This window comes from Bidens hawaiensis, unplaced genomic scaffold (genome assembly GCF_021521415.1).
Source record: "Bidens hawaiensis isolate Kalapana, Puna unplaced genomic scaffold, B.hawaiensis_p1.1 tig00012479_1, whole genome shotgun sequence".
Lineage (NCBI taxonomy): Eukaryota > Viridiplantae > Streptophyta > Magnoliopsida > Asterales > Asteraceae > Bidens > Bidens hawaiensis.
The window spans coordinates 720294-740041 of record NW_027492022.1 but is presented as its reverse complement, the minus strand read 5'-3'; the positions used below and the strand labels follow the sequence as shown (position 1 = coordinate 740041).

Sequence of the window (19748 nt, the reverse complement as noted above, 5' to 3'; positions counted from 1 at the left end):
TCGCGTAGCGCGATAGGTCAAGAAGACAGATTTTCATTTTAGTCCTTGGAGTTTCGATTTTGGCAAATCTGGTCCCTTGACTTTGGAAACTTGACATTTTTGGCCCGATATTTATGTGATGTTACATCCTCCCCACCTTGAAATAAATCTCGTCCTCGAGATTGCTTACGAGAACAAGTGGGGATATTTCTTTCTCATTTCAGACTCGAGTTCCCAAGTATACTCAGGCCCCCTTCGTGAGTCCCATCTTACCTTCACGATTTTCAAAGTTTGTCTTTTAAGTTTCTTTGTTTTCGAATCTTCGATTTGAATTGGTCTTTCAATGAATTTTAAGTTCTCGTTAATTTCTACGTTTTTAGTGGCATCGAAATAGTTTCATTGGCTAGACATTTTCATAGATTCGAAACATGGAATACATCGTGTATTCCTTGCATTTCATCGGGTAGTCGCAAACGGTATGCGACGGTACCAATTCGTTCGAGTACCTTGAAGGGTCCAACGAATCGAGGACTTAGTTTGCCTTTCTTGCCGAAGCGGACTACGCCCTTCCATGGCGAAAATTTTAAAAGAACTTTATCACCGACATTAAATTCTAAAGGCTTACGACGGATATCGGCGTAACTCTTTTGGCGATCACGAGCCGTCTTAAGTCGTTCTCGAATTTGAAGAACTTTGTCGTTGGTTTCTTGGACTATTTCGAGTCTAGACAATTGATTATCTCCAGTTTCAGACCAGCATATGGGCGTTCCACATTTTCGACCATATAATGTCTCGAATGGTGCGGCTTGAATACTCGTGTGATAACTATTATTATACGAAAATTCCATTAGGGGTAAGTGGTCGTCCCAACTTCCACCTAAGTCTATCACACAAGCGCGGAGCATATCTTCCAATGTTTGAATTGTCCTTTCGCTTTGCCCATCAGTTTGTGGATGATAGGCGGTGCTAAGGCTTAGCTTTGTACTGAGTGCTTGTTGGAAGCTTTTCCAAAAGTGAGACGTAAAGCGACTCTCTCGATGATAGCGATACTCCATGCAAAGCAACAATGTTGTTCACATATATACGCGCTAATCTATCCATTGAGTACGACTCGTTGATAGGTATGAAATGTGCGGATTTGGTTAATCTATCGACGATCACCCAAATAGCATTGTGTTGTCGAGTCGTCTTCGGGAGTTTGGTTATGAAATCCATGGTTATTAACTCCCACTTCCATACGAGAAGTTCGGGTTGCTGAAGCAGTACCGAAGGCTTTTGATGTTCAGCATTGATTTTCAAGCATGTTAGACATTTCGCAACGTGCGAAGCGATGTCCTTTTTCATCCCATTCCACCAGTAGTTCGACTTAAAGTTTTGATACATTTTGTCACTACCGGGGTGCATCATGTACTTGGTTTTATGGGCTTCGTTCAAAATCTTCTCACGCAAGTCTCCAATGATTGGTACCCAAATTCGGTTTCCCATTTTAAGGATACCATCGTCACCTTTGACTAACGAGTCAATGGTGCCGTTACGCTTTTCATCGGAGATCTTGTTTTCATGGATAGCTTGTGCTTGAGCAGTTTTGATTTGGTCGATAAGATCGATTTGAAGTTCTAGCCTTAACGCTCGGACTCTTTTTGGCTTTTCGTGCTCTTTACGACTTAAGGCGTCGGCCACAACGTTGGCTTTACCTTCGTGATAAATGATTTCACAGTCGTAGTCGTTAAGAGTTTCCATCCAGCGCCGTTGGCGCATGTTAAGCTCTTTTTGCTCAAAGATATGTTTCAAGCTTTTGTGATCAGTGTACACGATAAATCTTACTCCATAGAGATAGTGTCTCCATATCTTTAGTGCAAAGATTATGGCTCCTAACTCTAGATCGTGAGTCGTGTAGTTCTTTTCGTATACCTTGAGCTGACGAGAGGCGTAAGCGATTACTTTCTTTCGTTGCATTAGTACACATCCCAAACCGGAATGAGATGCGTCGCTAAAGACAACAAAGTCTTCGGTACCTTCTGGCAAAGCCAGTATAGGAGCTTGGGTAAGCTTTTGTTTGAGTATATCAACGCCTCTTGTTGCTTTGTTCCCCATTCATACTTGATATTTTTACGAGTCAAAGTAGTTAAGGGAACAGCGATTCGGGAAAAGTTTTCGATGAACCTACGGTAATAGCCGGCCAATCCCAAGAAACTTCGGATCTCGGTTGGCGACTTTGGGATCTCCCACTTTGAGATAGCTTCAATCTTAGCGGGGTCCACTTGAATACCGTTAACGTTTATGATATGACCAAGAAATTGCACTTCGTGCAACCAGAATTCGCATTTCGAGAACTTGGCGTACAACTTCTCGGTCCTAAGGATTTCAAGTAAAGTTCGAAGATGATGTTCATGATCATCCTTAGTCTTAGAATAAATGAGTATGTCGTCGATGAAAACGATAACAAATTTATCCAAGTAAGGCTTACAAATTCGGTTCATCATGTCCATGAACGCAGCTGGCGCATTAGTAAGTCCTAATAGCTTAATGGTGAACTCATAATGGCCATACCTTGTTCGAAAAGCGGTTTTCGGGATATCTTCGGATTGAAATTTAAGTTGGTGATAGCCGGAACGAAGATCGATTTTAGAAAAGTAGCTAGCACCTTGAAGTTGATCGAAAAGGTCATCAATTCGGGGAAGTGGATATCGATTCTTGATTGTAACTTTGTTGAGAGCTCGATAGTCGATACACATGCGCATGGACCCGTCCTTCTTCTTGACGAATAGTATCGGCGCTCCCCATGGTGATGAACTCGGTCGTATAAAGCTTTTCTCAAGAAGTTTGTCCAATTGTTTCTTCAGTTCTTTCATCTCAGTTGGCGCGAGGCGATATGGAGCTTTAGCGACCGGAGCAGTACCGGGAATAAGATCAATTCTAAACTCTACTTCACGATCGGGAGGAATGCCGGGAAGTTCGTCAGGAAAGACATCGGTATAATCAGAAACAACAGGAACGTCTTTGATTTCTTTGGGTTTTGATTATTCAGTGATGTAGGCCATGAATGCTAACCATCCTTGATTTAAGCATTTGTTAGCCCTTATCATTGAGATTAGGGTAACTCGGCCAGTGTCTTTATCCCCTTCAATTCGAATAGTTCGTTTATCCGGGGCTTGAAGTACAACGGTCTTGCTATTGCAGAGGATATTAGCATGGTTGTCGGATAACCAACCCATACCCAATACAACATCAAAACCAGCAAGAGTCATGGGTAGCAATTGAATAGGCAAAACATAACCGGCTAATAAGATTTTTCCGTTTTCTAAGGCTTCGGAGATTTTAATTGTTTCGCCACTAGCGGTCTCGACGCTTAGAGTTTTATTTAGTTTGATTAAAGGTTCGTTTAATAGACTACAAAAGTTATAATCTATAAACTTAGGTTGGCTCCTGAATCAAACAAGACTCTAGCATAAGCGTTGTTAACAAGGAACGTACCGGTGATGTTTTCCGGTGTGTCGACCGCTTTCTTCGTATCGAGGACGAAGGCTCTTGCATTACCCTTCTTGGGCTTGTTCTTCTGTCCGCTACCACCCGCACCACCAGTCGCGGGCTTGTTCTTGGGGCACTCAAAACTGAGATGTCCCGTCTCCTTACAGTTGTAGTAGGTCATTTTCTTCTTCCAACAATCGGCCGCAGCGTGGCCGGGTTTGTGACATGATTCACAAAGTCGTGGAGTTAGAAGGCATCTACCCCGATGATATTTCTTACAGATTTTGCATTGTGGGATGCCGGGGTTGAAGCCATACCTTCGTTGGTCAATTCCCTTACCCTTGAAATGGGTATTTCCTTCCTTTTTGGAGTCTTGTGTCGTCACGACTTTCTTGTCTTCTTCTTTATTGCGGATCATTCCGCCCATCAAGTATCCAGCTAACTCCATCACGGAGTCAGCGGTTTGTGGTAAGTGTGACCTCACTATGTCACGAATCTCTCGTGGCAGTTCCCATATATAACGAGTGACTTTGCTGGATTCGGGGGTGACCAGCTGGGGAACTAAGCGACAGTATTCGTGAAATTTCGTGTTATACCTACGAAGGTTCATTCCAACCACCTTGTGAGTCAAAAATTTGGTTTGAATTTGATCTGTCTCGTGCATCGGACAGAACTTCGACATCAATAATTCCTTGAACTCGTTCCAAGTCAAACTATACATCACTTCCCTTCCTCTACTCATCATTAGCGTGTTCCACCACTCTAGTGCCTCGCCTTTGAACATCAAGACGGAGTATTGGATCTTTTCTTCGTTTGAACACTTGCTTGTAATAACTATTGTCTCCATTTCCTCGAGCCACCTTACGGTTGTGATGGCTCCTTTGTCGCCATGAAATTCTTTTGGCCCATAGTACTTAAAATCTTTAAACGATCATCCACTAATCTTAAGTTTCTTAAATTCTTTTCTAACGCCCCCATCGGCGTTTGACTCATTCTTGCTTTCTTCCTCGTGTGAGGGTCGAGTACGGGGTTTAGAAACAGATTTTCGGGAAGGATTTTCAGATTGAGTATGTCTAGTTTGTCATCGGGATCTATTTTCAGATTCTTCCCGAACAGCTTTTCTGATCATTTGTTGGATTTGATTCATATATTTGTCGGGGATTGGTTCCTCTTTCTCGGGACCTTTCCCTTTTGCTTCTCGTCTCTCGGCTTCCTTTCGGGAAACCTCTCGATTATCACTTTGTCTAGACATTCTTTATCTTTTATTCTTTTTATCTGAAATTTAACATATTTCTTTTCTTTAATATACAAATTTATTTATTTCATATTCATATACATATCATAAATGATATGTATATTATTTTACAACACACTTATATATCGTTCAAGCGATATATAAGGACCTATCTTTATTGCATATATTACATACATCACACATATCATACAAACTATATTACACACATAAACTTCTCTTTATGACACCATCATTCTTCTTAATCTCTCATGAACTTCTTCACAACCTTTGTCAACTTGTTGCATTTGCGAAGAAGCTTGTCTCCTATCTTCTTCTTTTTCTTCTCATCCACAGCAATCTTCTTCCTAAGGTTGTCAGTTTCGTGCAAGACTCGGTCCAAATGTTCCTCCTGGGACTGAGGCATGTCAGTCGGATACCCGTATCTTGGAGGTGGGTCGCGGTAACCCATCATCACAATGTCATAGTGGTTCTTGGGATCAGGGTATGGAGTTGCAGTCTCTTCAGAGGAAGAATTGAAGAATGCATCGGCTGCTTCATTTTGCTCACGGATTTCATTGGCCTGTTCTTCAATGGATGGAATCTCACCTTGGTATGGTGGGAAACTTGATGACACATTTCCCTTGAGTTCATGAAGAAATTTTATGTATGGATCCACAGAGCCATAGCTTGGAGTTGAGTGTTGTTCTTCCATTGACGTGGTCACCTTATTCGGATTGTCCGGATATTCCTCCTCAGGGTCGGTTTCCTCTTCCGGTTCCTCTTCGTTCATTGCCGGCATGTGAATCTTCTCGTATGGCATCGTCACTCTCATCTTGGGCTTGTGATATTGCCCTTCCTTGTTGATGCGAGAATCAGCAGAATCCATGGTTGAAGTGCCGGTGTGCCACATTCGTTGATCAGAGTGGCATTGCATCCAATCGGATGAAGGAGACTTGGGTTCCTCCTTGATTGGTATATTGGAGAGGAAAGCATACGAAGAATGGGGATTTGGTGGTAAATGTGTTGGACCTTCGGATGGGTAATATGGTGGGATTTCGGTTGGTTGATAAGTCGGGATTTCGGTAGGATGATATGTCGGGACCTTGGACGGTTGATACATCGGTAGACTTGTTGGATGATAGCTGGAATGCCTTGGTGCTTTGTACACTTGATGTGGAGTGTTATCTAGATGGTAAATTGGACTTGGATTGGGATTTTGGTTATGTTCTTCGTTGGAGTTGAAGAATGATTCAAAGTAATCCTTGCTCATGATGCCTTGTGGGAATTTGTAATATTTCCTTGCTCTTCTTGCTTCATTATCATAGTATTCCATTAACTTCTCATAAGACATCTTGATAGGTAGTTTAGATTGAAGTGAGGGAAATAAAAGGTTACCAACCAATCTTATCCCCATTCAAATAAACAAGTAATTATTCCCTATGCTTGGATCGAAGCTTGGGTATTGTTTTATGATACCCAATTCGCTAAGATCAATGGCTCTGATACCAACCTGTCACACCCCCATTCTAGGCCTAGGCGTGTGATCAATAGTTGGTACCATATTTGTAAATAAATCAGAGTTGCGGATTAATGCGGAAGACTTTATAAAACATAAGGATCGATATAAATATTTACATTACAAAAGAACGAGACGAGAGTCTCGTTTAGTATTTACTTATTTATATGTTTTACCAAAATATTATATTTTAATATTTAAACAAAATTATCCGAGCCATCGGATTCTTGAGCTTCTTCGTCTTCACAAGCTCTAATCTTGATTACCTGCAAAATGTTATAAAAATACGTCAGCAACGAATGCTGGTGAATATGCTGACTCTAAAAATATTTTCTTTACTTAACTACCCCTCGAGACCACGTAAGCCTCGGCCCATCTTGGCTTAGGAATAATCAAGTTAAACAATCACCATAAACTCAAGTCTTTACACTAGGTCACCTCAGCAAAACATTGTAGCGTTTCGACGTACTTAGGTACCATAAATATACACAAGGTCATTCTCACTCGAACATACTTTGGTTCGGCCCATCGTGGCTGGAGGTCGTGACCAGGCGTGGTGCGATGTGCCCACCGCATACCACATATGTAAGGATCCAGACAAACGTATACCACAGCCTGAGGGCTAGGTTTATACTCTTATTTACAATGTTTCTAGAGACACGTAGCCTCATATAAAGTTTTACGTATAACACGTTTGTTTGTTTGAAAACAAGTTTATAAAAGTGGGGCGTATTCACCTTTCAAATGGGATCGGCATCCAACACCGCCCGTTGAGTCTTTCTCGCTATCTCGCACCTATAGTACGAGTATAACTTTCATTAGTCGGATACACGATCCGGCTTAAGACCTTTAGTCTTATTTATCTCGATGAACCTTTAGTTCATAATCTCTTTTTACTTTAAAACCTTTAGTTGAAAAGTAATATTAATAAACCTTTAGTTTATTTGTAAAACCCGACGTTTCTTCTTCAGTAAGAAACGTATTTTTCTTTCTTTCTTATTTAAGTATACTCATTACACTTAAATAATATATTTCATAACAAAGAATATTTATATACATATATATACTCATATATTTTATTTCTCTTTCTTTATTTTCTCTGTTATTTCTTTCTTTGTTTATCGAGAATAATTTCGACTTAGGGAATTAAACCCTTATAATATTTTATTATTATTTTGGTCGGGCATTATGCCTACCTTGTTTGGCTTAGAAATACCCTTCACACTTGGGCAACACTTCGACGCCGCTTGCTTTTCAACGCTCACTTTAATCAACACTTTCGCTTCGACACGCTTATCGAGACACCAGCACGTACTTCGAGGTAGTTATCGGAACGTCGGGACAACACCTACTTCTTGTTTGGAACGTCGTCGGGGGAGTGGTACGTATATCGGAACGATGGGCACGGAAAACGAGGTAACGGCGCACGGATTTTCGAGGTAGATCGATGGCACGAACTTCGAGGTGTAGTGAGAAGTTAGAGAGAGAGTAAAGTGTGTGATTTGGGATGTGGGAAATGAAATCCCGTAGCCCTCCTATTTATAGCCAAAATTGGATCCCATCGCGGTACGCGATGGGTTCCTTGGCAGGCCTATCGCGTACCGCGATATAGGCCTGCTGAGTCACAACGTAGACCTGCCAAGTGTGACACGTGGCAGGCACCGCACCACGTGGCGGCAGACGCTGCCACCGTGTGCCACGTGGCACACGTGTCACGATCTGTCAGACATCCCATCGCGGTACGCGATGGGTGTCTCTCTTGGCCTGTCGCGTAGCGCGAGAGGTCAAGAAGACAGATTTTTCATTTTAGTCTCTAGAGTTTGGATTTTGGCAAATCTGGTCCCTTGACTTTGGAAACTTGACATTTTTGGCCCGATATTTACGTGATGTTACATGTAATTAGCCTAAGCAAATCATGATAAATTTATGAAACTGAAATTTAGATATTCATTTCATTCAAATCGAAACAAGCAACATGAATGTGGTTTTGAATCGAGATGAATTGATTATCATGTTCTCCGCATACAACTGCAATGTTATTGACATTAACATTAACATAATACTGATAACGATGAATGTAACCGTAATTCGCAATGCATAGCATAAATAGATTTAAAAACCGAAGAACAATTGGTTACAGTAGGTCTATAGAGTATAGTGTAACATCACAAAAAATTAGAGCTAGACCCAGAAGAGCGGAATGAATTGATGTTTAACTTTGATTCCGGCGAATGGACAGTTGAGTGGAGGGTCATACCTCTACTATGATTTCAGTGGGATAAATGATGATGAGGACGTACACATTAATCTCGAAGGCCATGCGGTTCAATAGTCGACCATGTTCAAGTATTTAGGATCGTTTGTACAACATAATGGAGGCATAGATAGTGACGTGGCCATTGCATTCATGTAGGTAGGATGGTTCAAGTATTTATGATCGTTTGTACAACGTAAGCAGGTAGCCATATGTGTTTCGTGCAATAAGAGAGTCCCAACTAAACTAAAGGGGAGGTTTTATAGGGTTACAGTTCGACCAACATCGTTATACAAACACATATTGTCGGGCCATAAAGAAGACATATGTGTATAAGCATGAAGTAACATGTATGAGGATGTTTGGTGGATGTGCGGGCACACACGATTAGAGCGGATACAAAACGAGGTTTTTAGGACAATATAAGGGGGTTAATAGTATTTCTATAAAATATAAGAGATGTAAGATTGAGATGGTTTTGGGCATGTGAATAAGATAGTGCTGACAACTCCACTTTGAGTTATGAAACCTTCACCGTGGAAGGGAGAAGGAGTAGAGGCAGAATTAAACTAACATGGGATGTGTGGATTAAGCAAGATTTGCTACACTTTTACCTCTCTTAGGACATGATCTGGGAACATGAACAAATAGTTTGTGTTTACTTAATTTAACGAGCGAACATAAACACATGTTCAATTGGTCTTTTATATTTTAAAACGAACGAACACAACATGCTCGTTTTTGCAGATTGAGTATAGTTTGAGGGATAACTTTTGTAACATACTCTCATTAAAGAAACAATACAACAATAAAACGACGAGCTGGTGCGAAGGTTCGAGTCCGGCGGGTCTTTCTTGGCCCCGTCAACAATCGATCCTACGAAATCGATTTACAACTAATTACACCATTTCATTTCTTCCTCCATTTCCATTTCTCTCTTAACAATTAAACATTATTAACATTGCCCTGTGATTTGATTGATCTGTTTCTGTTTCAACAATGGCGTCATCATTGACGATGACCGTAACAAATACACCGGCCAAAGATCTCGCATACACCAATTGCGCCTATTGCTCACCGTCCGATCTCCGTCAATTCGCCGTGCCTGGATCCAATCTCGCTTTTGCTCTCGTTGGTGACGTCTTCGTTCTCTCTATAGCATATCCTTTACACCTTTTTTTTAATAATTTGTTATAGTTTGATCAATGCGATGCTTAAATATTCTGAAATTGGCTGATCCTTCACTATTATTGTTTCAGTTTGTAAACTGTTATTATGATTGTAGCCCTAACCTATCTCTTATTATTGTTTCAATTGACTGTTATTTATATGAAATATCATTTTATTGTTACACTTAACTGAAACAAACTGCGTTTGATACCATACAAAGTGGACAAATTGCACTTAATGCTATCCAACGGCGTCATGCTAGGGTTTCTACTGGTGATTCAATATCTCTTACCAGGTTTCTACTCTAGTTATATTAATATATTTATTTACTTAATTAATGTATTGGCTAGATTTCTGTTTGTTCTCTCACAGATCGTTTCTGCCTTAATCGTTTTAGGTTTATTCCACCAGAAGATTTTAACGTTGCGTTGCTTACTCTTGAGTTGGAGTTTGTGAAAAAAGGGAATAAAGAAGAGCAGGTAGATTATGAATATTAGCTTAATCACATGCTTTTTACCGGCACACGGTTTTAAGTTTTTAATATTTTGTGTTTGCAGGTTGATGCTGTCCTTTTAGGTCAACAACTTAAAAAAAGATTCATGAACCAGGTATGCCTCGTTGACATTATGAGTTGTGCATCTTGATGATTGTAATGACGGTAAGACACCAATGTTACTATACACATATTTGTTATACAATGCAGATTTTGACATCAGGTCAAAGGGTGACTTTTGAGTATCATGGCAATGGTTATATCTTCACAGTCACTCAGGTTGCTGTTGAAGGGCAGGAAAAATCAGCTATTGAAAGAGGCATGCTTTCTGAAGATTCTTACATTGTGTTTGAGGCCTCCAATTCTAGTGGAATAAAGGTTTTATTTTCCATTTCTTTGCATTTATGTTTTGTTTTTTCATTTTTCAGTTCTGTAAGGTTTTTCTTTATGTGCAGATTGTTAATCAACGTGAGGCGGCTAGCAGCAACATATTTAAGCACAAAGAGTTTAACCTTCAAACACTTGGTATTGGTGGTCTGAGCAATGAGTTTGCAGATATTTTTAGAAGAGCTTTCGCCTCTCGGGTTTTCCCTCCCCATGTGGCAAGCAAGTAATGTCCTATCTATGTGTCGTAATATATAACAGTTAATAATTTACTAACTTTTTTCATTCTATCAATGAAATGGGAATCTTTATGTATCAGATTGGGAGTAAAGCATGTTAAGGGAATGCTGTTATATGGTCCACCTGGCACTGGCAAGACTCTCATGGCTCGCCAGATTGGGAAGATGTTAAACGGGAAGGATCCAAAGGTATGCAATTATTGGTTTTTTATGTCATATCAGATATATTTTAAGCATTTTGCTATCCACAATGGCATTTAAGGTAGAAATATAAAGTAATTAATTTGGCTCTTAGATTCCAACAAACGTCCACAAATGTGTCACATCATCAATGCATCCATCCTTCAAAAACATCCTCTTCCCAACCAATCCACCATCCTTCACAAACATCCTCCCGTTTCCACATCATCACCACCTTTTACATTTATTTCCATAACCAGACTATTTTTTATCTACACGTTGTGTTATTTAGTTTAATAAGTTATGTAGCTAGATAAGGACGGAGGGTGTACTGACATTTTGGGTACTTCAGAAACTTTACAACTTAGTCCTCTATTTACCAATTATTTATAATATAAAATACACATTTTATATTGGTTTGTCATTTTTACTGATGCTTACAAAACAATATTACATAAATAAAAAAATCAAATATTACAAAATCATCAGAGGGGATATTTGTTTGTTCTTGCATTATAAATGTTTATGTTTGTTAATAGCACAAAAAAATATAGAGAATTTTTGTTTCAAGTGCTTTTGTATTTTTTTTCTTCACCACGGTCTCATATTCCACGGATGCTCATGGGACATCTGTGGCAACACGGGCTTCTGTGACAAACGCCACCTGGCCGGTCATGGTTCCCACAAACCCCCTTTGTGGGCTGGCCATAGTTCCATCTGTTGTAAAGAACACATGATATGATTTTACATAATACCCATGACTGCGTCTAATATTGACTTTTTTGGTCAATTCTAAAAACTAGATTGTCAACGGACCCGAAGTACTGAGTAAATTCGTTGGTGAAACTGAAAAGAATGTAAGAGACTTGTTTGCTGATGCTGAACAAGATCAAAGAACACGAGGTAGAACAGTAGATTGATAAGATTCTAGAATCTAAAACAAATTTTGTTTTGGTTCTTATACCCTTTGTTCAAATTGTTTCAGGGGATCAAAGTGACTTACATGTCATCATTTTTGATGAAATTGATGCTATTTGTAAGGTAAGTTCATTTCCAAATATTCAGTAATGAGGCCTGTAAACAAACCAAGCGTTCATCAAACTATTTGTTTAGTTCGGTGGGAAGTTCGTTTTGTTAATAAACGAATGGACATGAACTAAAAATTTAGTTCATTTATTGGGCGAACATGAACAAGAAAACCCTGTTCGTTTAACTGGTCATGCTGGATCGTTTGTTCGGGTAAAGTTAAACGACTGAACATGAACATGCTTTGTTTATTTTTAGTTCGCCACAGGCCTATCAGTAATTCTTTCTTCATTTTGTAAACTGTGTTTTTTTGCATCTGCAGTCTAGAGGGTCAACTAGGGACGGTACAGGAGTGCATGATAGCATTGTCAATCAGCTTCTTACAAAGGTTGGAATTTATAAAGAACTATTTGACAATTGATATAAGAAACTGAGTTTGGAAAATATGTTAATATTATTATTAGATAGACGGTGTGGAAGCTTTAAACAATGTGTTACTCATTGGAATGACAAATAGAAAGGATTTACTTGACGAAGCTCTGATGAGGTGAGTCCATTCTCCGAAGGCCTGTAAACGAATCGAACTTTCGGTGAACTGTTTGGCGGGATGTTTGTTCATGTTCGTTTTTTAAGAAACAAACGGACATGAACAAACTTTTTGTTCATTTGGTTAAATGAACGGACATGAACATAGATCTCGTTGGTTAATAATCGTTTACTTTGTTCATTTATATCCGTTTATGTTCGTTCGTTTACATTCATCTATGTTCGTTAGTTCACATTTGGTTAAGTTCGCTTGTTTATATACATTCATACAAACTTTTAGGCCTATTACAATTTAGTATAGTTTTGTTAACTTTATTGGCCTAACAGATTGATGTTCACGTTTACTTTTAAGTTTCAATATGTTATGTTTGTTCATCTATGTAAGTTATGTTCGTGCACCGTTCGTTTATACTCTTAAATGAACACAAACACATTGATTTTCTTAACGAACGGACATGAACAGGAAAACCTGTCCGTTCAATTGTTCATGTTCGATCGTTTGTTTGGTTAAAGTTAACTGGACGAACACGAACAGTATATACTTTTTAAAAAACGAGCATTTACCAACAAGAACACGTTCATTTTCTTATTGAACAAACACAAACAAGAAAACCTCGCTTGTTTAACCATGTGCTCTATCGTTTGTTCTGTTAAAGTCAAAAGAACGAACATGAACTTGCCTGGTTCGTGTTCGTTCGGTTTGTTTACAGGCCTAATTATCTCTTATAAGGTGTTGACTGTCGTTCATTAGTATTAAGCTTTTACTAATCATTTTTTCTAAAACTTGCGTAGGCCTGGCCGTTTAGAAGTCCAGGTGGAAATCAGCCTTCCAGATGAAAACGGTCGTTTTCAAATTCTTCAAATTCATACAAACAAGATGAAAGAGAATTCCTTTTTATCTCCAGATATTAACCTACAAGAGCTTGGTATATTTTTCACTCGTTTTTATTCATATTATTGAAAAATCATGTTACGGTTTGATTAACTTTAATAATTATTAATATAGCTGCACGAACAAAGAACTACAGTGGAGCAGAACTTGAAGGTGTTGTGAAAAGTGCAGTTTCTTACGCTCTTAATCGCCAGCTCAGCCTTGATGATTTAACTAAAACAATAGATGAGGAGAGCATTAAAGTCACCATGGATGATTTCTTGAATGCTCTTCATGAAGTTGTTCCTTCATTTGGTGCTTCCACTGACGACCTTGAACGTTGCAGGTCAAAATAATATTGATCTTTTCACTTTAAGAGTAAATTATAATCTTGACTTTGTTAATGATGACCAAAATTTATATTAATCTTTTTTGTTATTTGATGCAGGCTCAATGGAATAGTTGACTGTGGTCAACGACATGATCATATCTTTAAAAGAACTATGTTATTAGCAGAACAAGTTAAAGTTAGCAGAGGCAGTCCACTTGTCACAGTTCTTCTAGAAGGTCCAAGTGGCAGGTAATTATGGTTTTTAACTTTTTATAATAATTAGTTGTAATATAATCCGTCTCTCATAGGTTCATAACTTTTTAAACGTATTTGGCTATTCGCAGTGGTAAGACTGCAATGGCAGCTACTGTTGGTATTGGTAGTGATTTCCCATATGTCAAGATTGTAAGTTTTATTTTATATTTTTTTTGGAAGTTAAAATAGTTTATTCATTGCATATCATTATATGAAATCAGCAAATTTTTGACAATTGTAGATTTCTGCTGAATCGATGATTGGACTCAGTGAAGCCAGTAAATGTGCAAAAATCGTCAAGGTATTTGAGGATGCTTATAAGTCAACCCTGAGCATAATTGTACTTGATGATATTGAAAGGTAACTAATTCACTTGTTAATATTGTACAAATGACATTTCTGTCGGTTGCTAGCTAATCTATTTATTTTTATTTCATTATTGCAGATTGCTTGAATATGTTGCAATCGGACCTCGTTTTTCAAACTTGATATCTCAGACATTGATGGTCCTCCTTAAACGACTTCCTCCAAAGGTATCTAATATGTTCCTTGTTATTTCTGGTATATTTATAATAACGCGTGAACAAAACACAAGAAAACATAGATTTTTATGTATTTTGTTATTAAAACATTCAGGGTAAAAATATGTTGGTGATTGGAACAACAAGTGAGGTGTCATTTTTGGAGTCGGTTGGTATTTGTGATGCTTTCTCTGTCACTTACCATGTTCCTACATTGAAGACCGAGGATGCTAAAAAGGCAAGTTTCAATATTAAATTCCATTTTGATGTATTTAATGTTTGATTTATTTTTAATATTGTGTTTTCAGGTGTTGCAACAACTTAAGGTGTTCTCTGATGATGACGTTGATGCTGCAGCCGAGGCTTTGAATGATGTAAGATTCTTAATCTCCTTCAACTATTTTTGCTTCAATTACCATAGAACCGCTTTCTTTGGTAAAGCTAAATGTTGATATACAATATGACCTATCAAAGCACGTTCGAAAGTTATTTATGACATGAAAAGAAAATACTTTATTTTGCACACAACTCTTTTCTATAAATTTTGTATCGAAATGTTGAAAAAAAAATTAAACATAGTTGTGTATTTGAATTTATTTTAAAAAAAGAATAGTTATTAGAGAAATAAAAATTATATATAAATGAATTAAATGGGTTAAAGATATATTATTGGTGAAATTGAAACAAAAAGAACATGGCAAATTGTGATCGGTCAAGTTACTATTCATGGTTTGCAAATTGTTATATATATAATTTGTGGTGGCGGCGGTGTAGATGCCAATCAAGAGACTCTATATGGTGGTAGAGATGGCGGCACAAGGTGAATCTGGTGGAAGTGCAGAAGCAATTTACTCAGGCAAGGAAACGATTAAAATTTCACATTTCTACGAGTGTCTCAAAGATATTGTTCGGTACTAGTTTTTTCTTCTATGCACGTGCATTGATTTTTACAAAGAAGGCCGGAATTCTTGAATGTTGGCTTGTATTGGTTCCCGCCACTTGCTTTGAGTTGTAGTTAACAAGACCTTGGTATAGTTTGGCAGCAGAGTTTAGAAAAATGCAATGTTTTTGTATGTTGGTTTTTAAAACGGTGGCTATTGAATGCATGTTGATTTGATTGGAGTGGTGTACCACTGATGTGAGAATTTTGGTTTTGGAGAGGCATATTGTTGATGAACTTTTTAATTAACTATTATCATTTCTTTTAAATAGTTGTATATGCATTTAATAAGTCTCATCTTATCGTTCCGAAATATACTGTTCCACAACAGCTTTTAAGCAAGTTGCATAATCCCTGTCAGACTCGTCATGAGGGAGCATGCGTTCTTTCCATGAACGTATGTTTGGTCCTTGTCTGTAATATCTTCTATCGTCGGGGTATCTTGTGCAGTTTTCTTTCACCATCTAGTCATTGCGGTGTGGTTTGCCGAGGCATACACGTGTAGGAACCATGGAGTGTTGATTCATGTTGCACTTGGTTTGACGTGCAGCAGGCAATCACATTAGGTGGGAGGAATTTTAATTTTCAAATGAACACGCCGTTTGTAGAGGGTTAAGGAATAAACCAACATGAAATAATAAACTTTAAATTCATTAATTAAATATAATGAAAGTTGAAGTAAATTAATTATCTTTAGATGAATAAACAAACAAACCATCCTCATGAATCAGGCCAGTAGATGTATAATAATTTTTCTATAATCAGAGTGACTTACACTCAATGTTTTGATAACCGGTTTTTTACTTGTATTAGGTTTGGTTTAAAAATGGTACAACCGGTTAAGCCGCCCGAAGGTTCAACCGGATTGAATAATTTACCCTGTAATTCCATAAAAATACAACTTCAACCTAAAATATAACTTAAAAATACATTAGTAACATCACACATGAAAAATGATCGAGTCAAATAGGGAGTTTGTACTTTGTATACGAAATTAATCAATTACAAAAGACGTAAAGAAACCAACCTTACATTTGCATAATACAAAATTAGTTGATTAACGAATCGTCACTTACTGTGTTTATTTGTTTCAAATTTATTCGCTAGGTTAAAAATCTTTTTTAAAAATATGAGCCGCAAAAAAATACCAAAAATCTTTTGGGTTTGAAACCGGGATTTAAAAAAAAACCAACTTTATGATGTTTTAACAAATTGTCCAAAAATACCGAGCGATACGTATTGGTTTTTAAAACACCGCTTACACTCACTTTCATCTTAGAGCATTCTCATCTCATCTCCTGTAATTATGTGAGGGATATTTGCAAATTATAGGGTGAGGTTATGAGTGGTTGTGGGTGTAATATAGGGTGAAGAGAGAAATGTAGTGATTTTTTATAAATTTGGGGAAACATTGTTTGCCCCTATTTATTTTTTAATATTTGTTAGATTGGTTGTGAGTAGATGAGAGAGAAAACTGTAATGATAAAAATATAAAAAATATTATTTAATTGAATATGAGAGAGAAATATAATGTTTTTTAATGTAAGTATAAAGATATGGATTGAAAATGGGCTGAGAATACTCGTATAAACATTTACCTGTAACACATTAACACGTAGTAGTATTAATTTAAAACAAACAACAAAACCGCCTATGGAGTTTGGTTTAGTAGCCTACCGACCCCACTTTCCACATATTATTTTACATCACACCCCTCCACGTGGACACGACGGAATAGTTTAGTCCGCCGAGTTCCACCAATCCCTTCAAGCCGGCAGCCATTAATAAACCTCCACACTCCCATCAATTTCACCCACAATTCGAACCAATTATGGAGAATCCATCAAAACCAACTACAATTAACGACTTACCGTCACACTTAATCCTTGAAATACTAACATCCGGTGGTCGATTGGACGGTGTGGATCTCGTGTTTCTGGAGCTAACCAATTCCACATTATTTCGAACCACACATGAACCGGGTTTTAAAAAGTCAAAGTCTTTGGTTGACTCTGCGGCTTTCCATCTTTGCAACTCACACCCTGTTTACAGTTCCTTAAACCCCAGAGCTCAACAACAGCTTTTGACTCGGTGTAGTCATAACTGGAAACGGGTTTTAAGATTCTTGCAGTCAGTACACCAGTCTTCAGATATGGTTCAAACCAGTGCAGGCAATGTATGTATTGTTTCAGGGTTGGATTTCAAATTTGTTTTCATTTTGGTGTCTAATTTATGCGGGTCGGTTTTCATTACCGAATACACGAAATACGTGAATAACCTGACCCAAACTACCCGAAACCCAAATAATAAACATGATTAACATACCTAGTCTAATTGGTTGCTAATTTTGTATGGTTGGTAGAAGTTGCAAGTTAAAAGTGGAAGGTATCACACATTACTAGTTAAAGATTCAATTGTTTACGCATGTGGTTCGAGTTTATGTGGTGTTCTTGGTCACGGTCCCAACACAACACAATGTGTAGCGTTTACTCCGATTAAGTTCCCATTTCGTGCGCGGGTGACACATGTTTCGGCCTCGCATAATCATGCTGCTTTTGTCACACAGTCAGGAGAGGTTTGTTGCCTTCAGTTATCATACATATTGTGTTATTGTGAACTTATGAAACATAAGGATTTTGATTATATATGAATGTTTATAGGTTTTCACGTGTGGGGATAATTCGTCTTTCTGTTGTGGGCATAGTGATACGAAGCGGCCAATATTTAAGCCTAGGCTTGTTGAAGCGTTAAAAAAAGTACCTTGCAAACAGGTATATAAATAACATGTACAATAATTGTTATATGTGTTAACATTATAAAAAAATATATATTTTGTTATGTTTCACGAAAAATATTGTAGGGAAGGAAAGTATAATGGTTTTTATGATATTATTAACTTTTGTTATTTATATGCAAAGTAGTTTTTTTGAAGCATAAACCATACATGTTTCAGGTTGCTACAGGGGTTAACTTTACCATGTTTCTCACAAAAGGCGGTCAAGTATACACCTGCGGGACCGGTGGGCACGGTCAACTAGGCCATGGTGACACCATGGACAGACCAACACCAAAACTTGTGGAAGCACTTGTGACGGTTGGTCCGGTTGTACAAGTTGCTGCTGGTCCTAGCTATGCACTTGCAGTCACCAGTGATGGAACCATTTACTCGTTTGGGTCTGGAACCCATTTATGTCTTGGTCATGGTGAGCCGCACAATGAACCCAAACCTAGACCGGTGCAGTGGTTCAGGAGAAAAGGGGTTCATGTGGTCCGTGTGTCTGCTGGTGATGAACACGCGGTTGCACTTGATTCTAATGGATTGGTAAGTTTGAACCATGGTTTTTAAAACACGGGTCATCGTGTTTTAATTTTGGATAAACCGTTTTATAACTGTATTTCAGGTTTACACATGGGGGAAGGGGTATTGTGGTGCACTTGGTCATGGTGATGAGAATGATAAAACGATCCCTGAGCTTGTGACGGGTCTCGATACTCACATTGCTGTTCAGGTTCGTAAATCGATGACTGTCTTTTGGCAAAACGAGTTCAGGTCGAAGCGGGCTGGTTTAAAAATGGTCATTTTGGTTTGGGTCTCAACAGGTTTTTGGAGAAATGTGCACGGATCAAAATGGGTCGTTTTAAAAAAAATGATGATTTTGGTTCGGGTTGGAACGGGTTGTGCACAGATGGGTATGAATCGAGATGGTTTGTTATAGAAAAATGGTCAATTTGGTTCGTGTCATAACGGGCCATTTTAAAAATGATCATTTTGGTTTGGGCCTGAACGGGTTTTGCATAAATGGGTATGAATCGAAACACGCCGTTTTAAAAAAATGTTCAATTTCCTATGGATTAGAACAAGTTTTATTGTTATGATTATAGGTGTGCGCAAGCAAGAGGAAGACATTCGTGTTGATGGATAGCGGATGTTTATATGGATTTGGATGGACGGGTTTTGGGAGTCTAGGGTTTCCAGACCGAAGTTTATCTGAAAAAGTGTTGAAGCCGAGCATGATTTATAGTCTAAAAGATCGTCATATATCTCAAGTAAGCATAGGTTTATATCACTCGGTTGTAGTCACAAACCAAGGCCTAATATTTGGATTTGGAGACAATGAACGGGCACAACTCGGGCATGATAAGTTGAGAAATTGTCTTAACCCGGTTGAAATCTTGGTTAAAGAAGAAAGCAGGTCCGTGAAACATTTGTAAAGTCTCATTTTTTTGTCGTAAAGCGATTTTAAACATATTATAAGTCCGAGGTACGTTCCAACCAAGTTTGTTTAAAAGTTTCTTTAGTATCCTCCGTTCTTTTAAGTCCGTCTCGCACAACCAAGTTAA

At 38.1% G+C, this 19748-nt stretch overlaps 2 protein-coding genes across 2 annotated transcripts; both read left to right on the top strand.

Annotated features, from left to right (window-relative positions):
* Positions 1-9405: 9405 nt before the first annotated feature.
* LOC143541268 (vesicle-fusing ATPase-like) lies at positions 9406-15624 on the top strand. Its single transcript, XM_077034146.1, has 20 exons — positions 9406-9611; positions 9821-9916; positions 10019-10100; positions 10179-10229; positions 10325-10492; positions 10570-10724; positions 10818-10926; positions 11721-11820; positions 11903-11958; positions 12266-12331; positions 12408-12490; positions 13282-13415; positions 13496-13706; positions 13809-13940; positions 14036-14096; positions 14188-14306; positions 14392-14479; positions 14583-14705; positions 14776-14841; positions 15242-15624. The coding sequence occupies exons 1-20, from the start codon at positions 9451-9453 to the stop codon at positions 15383-15385; spliced, it is 2205 nt and encodes a 734-aa protein (XP_076890261.1). The 5' UTR covers positions 9406-9450; the 3' UTR covers positions 15386-15624.
* A 1377-nt stretch (positions 15625-17001) lies between these two features.
* Positions 17002-19698, top strand: LOC143541236 (ultraviolet-B receptor UVR8-like). The gene is made up of 6 exons (XM_077034113.1): positions 17002-17583; positions 17770-17982; positions 18068-18178; positions 18361-18729; positions 18809-18916; positions 19290-19698. The coding sequence occupies exons 1-6, from the start codon at positions 17239-17241 to the stop codon at positions 19617-19619; spliced, it is 1476 nt and encodes a 491-aa protein (XP_076890228.1). The 5' UTR covers positions 17002-17238; the 3' UTR covers positions 19620-19698.
* Positions 19699-19748: the final 50 nt, after the last annotated feature.

Excerpts from the sequence above, each read along its gene's own strand:
- LOC143541268 (XM_077034146.1), top strand. The coding sequence starts at position 9,451 with ATGGCGTCATCATTGACGATGACCGTAACAAATACACCGGCCAAAGAT. Across the intron at positions 9,612-9,820 it reads GTCTTCGTTCTCTCTATAGC|TGCGTTTGATACCATACAAA; the intron begins ATATCCTTTACA and ends ACTGAAACAAAC. Across the intron at positions 14,480-14,582 it reads TTAAACGACTTCCTCCAAAG|GGTAAAAATATGTTGGTGAT; the intron begins GTATCTAATATG and ends TAAAACATTCAG.
- LOC143541236 (XM_077034113.1), top strand. The coding sequence starts at position 17,239 with ATGGAGAATCCATCAAAACCAACTACAATTAACGACTTACCGTCACAC. Across the intron at positions 17,983-18,067 it reads TTGTCACACAGTCAGGAGAG|GTTTTCACGTGTGGGGATAA; the intron begins GTTTGTTGCCTT and ends GAATGTTTATAG. Across the intron at positions 18,917-19,289 it reads ATACTCACATTGCTGTTCAG|GTGTGCGCAAGCAAGAGGAA; the intron begins GTTCGTAAATCG and ends TTATGATTATAG.